This window comes from Lipophrys pholis (assembly GCF_963383615.2).
Source record: "Lipophrys pholis genome assembly, chromosome: 18".
In the NCBI taxonomy this organism is placed as follows: Eukaryota; Metazoa; Chordata; class Actinopteri; order Blenniiformes; family Blenniidae; genus Lipophrys; species Lipophrys pholis.
In genome coordinates this window covers 16,061,437-16,071,173 of record NC_137646.1, presented here as the reverse complement: position 1 = coordinate 16,071,173, position 9,737 = coordinate 16,061,437, and the positions used below count along the sequence as shown (strand labels likewise).

Here is a 9,737-nt window from a genome sequence, read left to right as displayed (position 1 = left end):
TGATGGCTTCGGGGCTTTCATTGAAAGACAAGTTTGATGTTACATTTTAGAGTATTCAGACACTATCATGGACAGATGTAAAATGTAGGACTTAGAGTGCAGGAAATTCAGACAGGTGTAGTCGACATCTTCTCTTTGTATATCCTGCAATCTAAGACCATGCATTTGAGGATAATTGGTAACTCCAATGTCCCCATCGTTCAGAATGTATTGAATTGTTTGTCTCCCTTCATTAGCTGCTCTCGCATCCCAACAGCGTCTATATCCAGTGCACTATGGGCAAAGGGAGGGTAAATCCTGTGGTGTTGGAAACAAAAACTCAGTAAATGTGCCTGTGAACACTGGAAGATGTTTAGATATCCTGAGCAGTTGAAATACTTTTACTACAGAATCAGTGATGACTCTATATTTCTTTCAAACTATGCCACTGTGTCAATGACCTTACATGCATAATATCAGGACCTTGTTGTGAAACAGCTGAATATCATTCATATTTTTCTCATACTATTTTCTATTCTCTTCCTCCTCAGTAAATGAGTCTATAAAGTCAGACCACAACAATGCAGCACTTTGTCACCATCGTGTGGCCTTACATGGAAATTACATCTCTGTAGTAATACTATTTTATCGTTCTCTCAAAACACCAACACAATGGAAAGAAAAGTTTTTTGTTTTTTAGTTACTGGTATATGTGATGGCGTTAGTTTTTTTTCCAGGGAAATTTGAAAGGGTAAACCTCTTTCTGCAGATAGTTTTAGTCCATATCACTATTTTGTGTTTAGTTCGAGATGGTTCATTATAAATCAATGTTGCGTTTTCACCGTACTTCCTGAATGAGTTTTTGTATCAATAATAAATCTTTATTTTCTAAAGTAAATTACTATAACCGCATATTTATTCATGTCTTTAATCAAGGATGACAAATAAAGGATGGCATAAAAGTACTTTAGACCAAGGTAATAACAATGAGAATAATAATAACTATAAAACTTTTATAAAACATTATAAAATGTGATTAAATATTGAAGAAGGGGTAGATACTGGATTAGGTAGATAGATAGATAAGGGATACGGAAGTTTTAGTTCTTCCTGCCCCTTTTCACCCACGTTAGACTAGATATTTGTACGATATGTGCATTTCTGTGTAAGTATATAAGTGAATTCAAATAGATTTATTTACAAGGGGTTTATATATGTGGTTATGTATACACGTGCATATATGTGTATGTGGATGGTTAGACAGATATATGCATGAATCATCGCAAATCAAAAACAAACATGTGCATTCAGATGCATTCCTGCTCGTGTTGAATCCATAGCCTGCGGGCCTCCAGATCAAGTCAGGACATGCGAGTCCTTTCCAACAAAACATCACCAGAGCTTCCACTTTGCTGTTTCCTTGTTTTGTTTTGTTTTCTTCTCCTTCTTTTACTTCCACCGTGCCATGCGAGACACGTCCTTTAACGCGGTCCCTGCCACCAGTTCTATCTCTGTCAACGCGTGCATTGAGGCGCATTTACGCACTTTTGGAGGCTGCAGAGTTGAGCAGCAGAGCAGAGCGCACGAAGGGGAAGGTGACTTCTGCTCCACTCTGTTGGCCCTTCAGCCCCTCCAATGGGCGTGGACGTTACTCTCAACAACGGAAACAGAGCTCAGTGTCAAACAACCAGTTAAGAAAGTCACCGCAGCCCCAATGTGATTGTGAGTAGCCGCGGGAATTAATGCGCAAAAGGTGCGCGGATCAGTCCCGAGGTTCCCCGCTGTCTCTCTCAGCCGCAGGTGAGTTTTACCAAACTAACAGACACGCTGAAGCTTGTGCGTCAACACGCAGGATGAAGCGAGATTAAAAAGGAGGCAATAGAAGGTTTTTTTTTTGGTTTTTTAAGGCTGTTTGTGCAACACTTTAGAGCCCCCGCAGAGTTTTTAATCACGTTAGATTACATGCAGTGAGAATGTGAAGGCGCACATTGTAGTTCAGGCTCTAATTGCCATCGCTTACATTATACCGTGGTGGCGTAATGCCTTCTTTCCTCAAGAGTAAACACACAATCTCACACGTGCAAACCGCTGCTGCTTGCGCCAATGAAAACGCCTCAATAATTTTCCGCGACATTGATTTCCTAAAACTAATATCTTATAAACTCTTGTACATTTCATTTAATCTATCCACAGGTCTGATTCCTGCAATCAGGAAGAGGATATCATTTGGACTTTGTTCAAAGTGGTTGGCTGAGGGATATGTAGAGGTATGAGGTGGAGATGTGAGTGTGCATGCAGGGGCGTGAATGCTGTGACTCATTGCTTGCACTGTGTAACCACCATACCTATGATGGAGGGTGACACACACACACACACACACACACACACACACACACACACACACACACACACACACACACACACACACACACACACACACACACACACACACACACACACACACACACACACACACACACACACACACACACACACCTGCCTTCCCTTTCCCTGCGGTGGCAGCCATGCTTTCTGCTGAGGACACAATGAACCGCTCCAATGTCCTATTGTGAGGAGCTACTTTGTGTCTTCACATGTAACCTCGTCCCTGTATGTGTGTGAGAGTGAGGGCGAAAGATGTGAAAGCTGCTAATCCATTGAAGTTGTCTTTTTGCTCTCTGCTATTGATCTCCACTGTCTGTGGTCTCCCACACTGCACAAGTAGCTGTAGACCAAACCTCCTATATCCAAACCTTTGATTATGTTTGCCCAACGTGTGCGCTTTGTAGTGTGCTGTTTGTGTTTGCTGTGCAGTTGTGTGTGTGTGTGTGTGTGTGTGTGTGTGTGTGTGTGTGTGTGGGTGTATGAGTGCTAAAAAGGCAGAGATGTGGTTCAGGCCAGGTCATAATGTGCTGGCAAGCTTTTCTGCTGTTCCTCCTCTGGCTGTGAACCAATGCAGGCCCCTGCCTGCTAAATGCAGCAGGGTTAACTGTTTGGATATCGCTTTTCTTCTCTTTTGTAAATCTGAGTTACTTTATCGATCCACTCGGAGAAATTATTTCTCTGCATTTAACTCGTACTATTCCACTGCCCACTCTGTAACTGTAAGGATGGTTACAGTCGTGTGCTGTCATGTGCATTTTGTGTTAATCCTTAAAAAATTCAATGTATGGCAACTCAAGTGTGTTGCTAAAAAAAAGTAATGTTTTGGATACACCGAATAAATAGTAAGTTTCAGCTTCGATTGAGGCGAAAGCTCAGGCTCCAGACTGGTCATGAATGCTTGAGGTGGGAATTTCAATGTGGAGTTTGCATGTTCTCTTGAAGCATGTATGGATTCCCCCCCTTCCCAATTATGCCTTCTTGTGCAAAACACATTGAAATAAAGAAGAAAAAAAACAACCTCTCCTATAGCTGTTGTGTTATGCATAAACTCACCCTGAAGAGTTTTCTAATTCACATTAGTAATTCACTAATTCACATCGAGGGTGAACTGAGGCTTGATGATATCAGCAAAATTAACACGAGCAAATTTGTAGCAAAAATTTAAATGATGCTGTCAAGCTTCTGACATAAAATAGCCGGAAATCTGCGAACCGCCTACACACTGAATGTTCACACATTTCTGCCACTAAATATTGTGTTTACTTGAAAGCAGAAGTAACACTTCAGGTCCTCTGCAAGCTGTAGGTTTACAGCCCAAAGGAGAAGTGGCCGCAGCAATAGGTTGATGCTGATGTTTCTGAACTTTGGAGCGTCAAGTGCGAGCTTCGAAATAAGACCGTGGGTGAGCGTCTCTGCGGCATTATGTATTTATTGGTTCTCAACTTTGAAAAGATGAAAGAATCAAAGAGCACATTAGCAACGATTTGCCATTAGTGAATTTCTAACATTGTGCAGGAAAATAAATGCAATATATAGCTAAATTGAAAAACCTGGTTTGCTTAGTAGTGGTAGTGTGGGGGTGGGGGGGTGGGGGGGTGCATAACTTCTCAGTTGTATTCAATTACAATTGATTGGCTTACAGTGTAACTCAGCAAAACCTGACTGTAAAGGTTATGGTGGTGGCACACTGTGTCACAATATGTATTGCCGTTTCCTGCTGCTTCATTCAGGAGTGTTGTAAAGAGCTGTGGTTATGTTGACCATCATGTCCGCTCACTTACTGTTAGATTTAATGTACATGCGGTTTTTGATTTCTAAATTGGAAAGTTATTGGTGTGAAATCCACGAGAAAGCATTACAACGTCTAGGCTATGTTGTGTCAAACCTCTTAATATATCTCATTGTAAGCAGGTTAAATAAACGCACTGGTTCACACCATGACTGTGTTGCTTTTGTTATGTGAGTGATATGCACAGGCGGGTTGCCTCCCGGGCGCTTTGCTTTTGTATTAAACACTCGTAATGTGTTTGATCGTGTGCTTCACAGGATGTTTGTGTTTCTCCGTTGCTTTACGCACAGCTGGGCCAACACACCTTCAGGCTGGAGCATCGGCGTTTTATGTTTCAGGGACCAAAGTTGGTCATTGTGATCAAATAGTTCAATATGTGCAACTCTCAAAAGATGTGATTGATTTTTTTATTTATTTATTTTTTTAGCTTTTTGGCTGTGAAGGCTCATTTAAGCTCTTTGTATGAATGGAAACCGATACGTGTGATTCAAATAGTGTAAATGATTGAGCGTTTGACGTTCAATACACTAGCGAGCGTCTCACTAATTTAACATACTGGGCCAAAGATGAAGAGAAGAGCGGGAAGCCTTTTATTATATAAAAGCCTGTTATTGACTAACATCGAGGACAAATGAGGCTTTCGTAACTGTGCAATGGACTACTGATCTTAATTTGTCTGTCTTCCTACAGAGTATAAATCCGGAAATTTTCCTCGAGAGTTTCTTCCAAATGGCACGGACGTGGGATTAGAGCACCATGTTGGAGCCTCCAGAACCCTGCCCTGAAATCACGGAGTGGCTGTCCACCCTCCGCCTGACCCAGTACATCTCATGCTTCCAGCAAGGAGGCTATCAATGTCTGGAAGACTGCAAGAACCTGACGGACGATCGTCTCCTGGTGCTCAGAGTTCTGCCTACAGGCCACCGTAGGAGGATCCTTCGAAGTTTGGAGGCACTCGGGGTGAAGCAGGAGAGCGAAGGGGAAGACGATGACGGAAGTTTAGACGGTAAAAATACGCAAAGGAAGCCCGTGCCACGCCCGAGACATATCTTTCTGAAAGACACAAAGAGGGGGACATCGTATGAGCATCCACTTCCAACGGAGAAGAGGGAGCGGGAATCCGAGGGGAGTCGCACTTTACCTCCAGGAGCAGATTTTGGAACAGAAGCTGAGAACAAATATGTCTCTCTGCCTCAACCGGCTCCCCGCAACATTCAAAAGAGCCAGGCGTCTTTGACTGCACATCCCACTACACCACCATCCATACACACCAGCAGCAGCAGCAGCAGCGATGAGTCTCTCGCTGCCTCTGAAATACCTTCAGATGAGGAGATATCCACAGAAGGCCCCGTCCCCTCCAGCGCCGAAGTGGAAGATCCTCACTCCTCGGTGACTGAAGGCGACTGTGTTTTTGTTGGGGAAATGGTTGAAAACTCAATTTATGAGGTGCAGCCCAGCTGTAAGGGTCCTGGAGGTCCAAGACCGACTCGCTCTTACCGATTGAGGCACCGGCCTGTCCCTGAAATCCCCAACCAGATTGCGGCGCTGCTTCAGGACAGGTACGGCACACGTTGAATTATTGTCATTTGATATTTGTCTTTATCTGCTTTATTGTGTTGGATGAAAAAAAAAAAAAGTCTGTTTCAAGTAAAGGTATACATTAGCACATGATGCGGTGAGGTTTTTAAAAACGTCAACATTGTTGTAAATGTAAAAGTTATTGCTACGCTAAAGAGGATTGTCACTGGAGACGTATGAATTTAGTTCCGATGTGATTTAAGCCGCCTCTGCTTAATTTCAGCATGACTTCCTGACTTTAAGCTGTCTTGTCGCACATGACTAATCTAAAGCTGAGCATCAGTTTGTTTGTTTTTTACTTAAAGGGTGATCTCGATTTTGTGTCACCTTGAAAAATCCGATTTGGGGAAACTTCGCAAAAGTGCTAAAGTTCTGTTCTGTTTAATGTCGACCTCTGACCCTTGCTAGTATTTATTTTACATCTGGTCCCATTTTCTGACTTTGATCCAGTCCTTGTTATATCTATTTTATCGTCTATTTTGAACCCCATCGAGCAGTGATTTCACAAACCTAAGTTTTAGTGTCAGGTTTGCGTTATAAATGTCTTATCTATTCAAGCATATCTCAAAACCCTCGTAGGTTTAAATGAAATAGTGTCCAAAGAAAGTTCCGAAGAATATGACTCCATCAAAACAACAGACACAATTAGAGCCGGATGCCATGGAAGTTTGAAACCTTATAAGCTAAAGCGGCACCGGTCCACCAAACACCGGAGACCGTGTCGAAGCCCAAAGAGTTCATCCTCAGAGAAATAAGTCATCATAACAGAATATAAAGAAACTGTATTTCAAGATATAGCGTGTAGTGAGCTTCCTTCATTTTGTATTTATTACATTTTTTCATTGTACGTAGTGGTGGGGTCACCTAAGTTTTCTAAGTTTAATTTGGGTACTTTTTCATACTTTGGTGAGCTTTAAAGTTGGTACTAACAAATACTATTATGTGTCATTTTTGAAATCAAGTCTGTGTCAAAGTGGCCAAAATCTCACGTGTTGGCTGATAAATGACTGGGAGAAAAAAAGTACAAAATTGTCACACATCTCTTAAAGAGCTTTGCAAACCCTGCCTGGGAGTAATATACACAAATATACTTGGATTCTTGCAGTTTATTTCCTCGTCTGTCCAGGCTGATTTAGTATCTGAACTCCCGGCGGGCGTCCGAATACGAAGCGGGGCAATGTCTCGAAAGAATCCCCGGCGCTATTCCTTTTAAAGCAGGAAGTTAAACTTTTTGGTAGTTTCATAGCAGTTTTTACAAACTAATCAAACAAGTGAGAGCAGTAATGTGAAAACGCCGGCACGGCATGAATTTAAAAACAAATCTTTCCGTCTGATTTTTGCGATTGACGCTGATGGAACACCCGAGGCCTCTGGTTTCATATTCAGTTCTGCAGTCGACATGCATTAAAACCCACTCCCTCTATACGTTGTTGTGCTTCTGAACTGCAAAACTAACTTTTAAAGTTCTACGTCTCTCTTCTGAAGGACTTTCCATATATATTTTTTTCCTCCCCCCCCCACCCCCACTACGTGCTACACTGGTGGCTCTAATCCACTTATTTTCCTTCCTCCTTCAGGAGCGCACCACCAGCGCAAACAACCAGCCCCGAACACCTAACCGGCTCCGACGGTCCCACCGGTGCAAACGGCATACAGAAAGGTACACACAGCCTTTCAGCTGCATCCGCTTTATCTCCGCTATGAATATTTCATTCGGCAGCGGAGTTGGCGGTGCACTTGTTTGCCCGGATGAAAGTAGGGAGAGGAGATGAGGGTGGTGTGCGGGAGTGGGACGGGGCGGCTGTGAGGCAGACGAGGGGGAGGGCTGCTGTGTCGTGGGAACCCCCCCCCCCACCCCCACCCCTGATTCGAAGTGCTTATCTCACCGGGAATATGCTCTCTCACACACCTTGTCCCTTCGTGAGGCCCGGGTGTGTTCTTTCTGCTGCGCTGCTCTCCCAAGTTTTTCGGAGGTTGTTGAACTTTGCTGACAACACGCAGGCTTGTAGTAGTACGACGACTACAAATGTGTTTCGGAACCCCACACAGCCTCTGCCCCTTTTCTGCGCGCTCCCCGAAGACTTTATGACACATTCCTGTGATGACGGCGAACGCGTGGGTAAACGCCGCCAGTGGTGTCCGGAGTCACATTTGACCACAGCGTGTGGCGAATTGGCAGATCTCCCTCTCGCCTCCGTGCAGCTTTCACTGCGGCGTTCTCTCGGCAGGCCTCGCTTCTTCGACTGTCTCCCTGCGCGCAACAAGACGGGGAGCGACACTTGAGAGGCAGAAGAGGCGAGACAGTGAAGCGGGTTGGGAGGAGCGAGGAGGGGATGGATGCAAAACACTGAGCGTTACAGAGGAAGGAAGAGGGGGAGCCGAGGCGGTCCCAGAGCTGGGGATCGGGGAGCTCCACGAGCATGCGAAAGCTCCCTTCGCAGCGAGGTCTCGCCAAGGCACTATTTGACATATCATTTTTCACCCGAGCATATTTGAAGAGTTTATTCCGAGATGACATTCAGAGCAGTTTGGTGTCGTTTCACGCAGTGATTGTTGTATTCAATCAAAACTGGCTGCTGAGAGCCGGCAGAATTTTAATTACCACGCAGCTCTTTCTCCTGCAGAAATGTTTTTATTTAATTTTTTTTTTCCTTCTTATTTTCCAAAGTGAAATCTCGTGGAGAAAACTGCTTTTTTTTAATAGCTCAGCCGGCAGTGGAGATGCTTCAATAATTAAAACATGTTTTGTATAAAGCACTAATAGCTGTTGGTGGTGGTATCTTTGTAAATCCTTTTAATATCCCGACATGTAATCCTAAACGCTGAAATCTCTCTTTAAGCTTCACAATTTTGAGGCGTGTTTGTTTTTTCAGCTCTGAGCAAAATAACTTGTTTCCCAAAACGCACGATCAACAGTTCTTCTTTGGAATGTTTATTATTTGCCAAATTTTTAAAGGCTTTGCACACAAACCAGCCTTTATACGTAACGGGTAGAACCAGGTCTTAATTTATTTTACTGTTGACATAAAGGTACTTTTAAAGCAACTGTTATATTTGTCATTACGCTCATACAAACATATATTTCCAGCATAATAATTTCATGGAACAGACACGGATTTGTTCACACCTTAGCGTCACGAAAACGCCACAAGATCCTGTTTGTGCACTTGATCTCGCGAGATCTCGATTTGCAACTAGAAAAACGATTTAACGATCAGTTTCGCAACATTTAAGACTTTTCTTGTGGCTTGAACACGACCTCTTTGAGAAAGTTTTTTTATTTTTTTTATTGGGCGAAATCTGTCAAAATGTTGATATTTTTGGCTGGCGCTGCTGTGACGCCATCTTTGATATCCCAGAAACCCATGCAGGTTTCCCAAGACGACACCAGTAAGCGAAACATAAATACAAATTGCGGTTTCTTTTTTAACAAATGGACCCAAACCGTGTGGTCGATTTGGGGAAACTGCAGGTCTTGCTTTCGTGCGCTGGTTTATTCTCTGTGTAGAAGTGAGACCTTTTTTTTACTGGAACTTTAAAAGGTTACACGCACTCATAAACAGAAATGGGAAGAAAAAAAAACCAAAACAACCTGCCACCCCTCCCTCTCTCTCGCTTCATCTTGTTTTCCTCCAGTGGAGGGCGAAAAATGAAATTAGGGCCGAAAGTTTAATCGTTAAATTGAGCGATGCGGTGACAAAAGCCTTTGGAAGAGTCCCGATCGTCGCTGTACGTCCTTCTGCGGCACGATATTATTCAAACTTCTATGAGAAGCAGTCACAGTACTAATTGAAACAAATGCACTGCGGAGTCACATAGTTGGCACTGTCGCCTCAGGGTTTTGCTTTGTGGCCTCTTTGTATGCCACTTGCTTGTTTTATCCCCTCCCTCACCCACGTTCACGCTGCAATCCCGAGATGGAGAAAGCAGGTTGGAGGATGGATGGATGGATGGATGGAGGCACAACTGGGTTTTGATTTAAGCTCAAGTCCATTGAAGACTTAAG

General features: G+C 43.5%; 1 protein-coding gene across 1 annotated transcript in view; it reads left to right on the top strand.

Moving 5' to 3' along the window:
• Positions 1-1,607: 1,607 nt before the first annotated feature.
• Positions 1,608-9,737, top strand: part of arap2 (ArfGAP with RhoGAP domain, ankyrin repeat and PH domain 2) — a 148,979-nt gene continuing 140,849 nt past the window's right edge. The window contains exons 1-3 of the mRNA XM_080486352.1: positions 1,608-1,779; positions 4,844-5,712; positions 7,309-7,391. Coding sequence (XP_080342478.1) covers positions 4,910-5,712; positions 7,309-7,391 — 886 coding nt within the window. The 5' untranslated portion in view covers positions 1,608-1,779; positions 4,844-4,909. The remainder of the gene's footprint in view (positions 1,780-4,843; positions 5,713-7,308; positions 7,392-9,737) is intronic.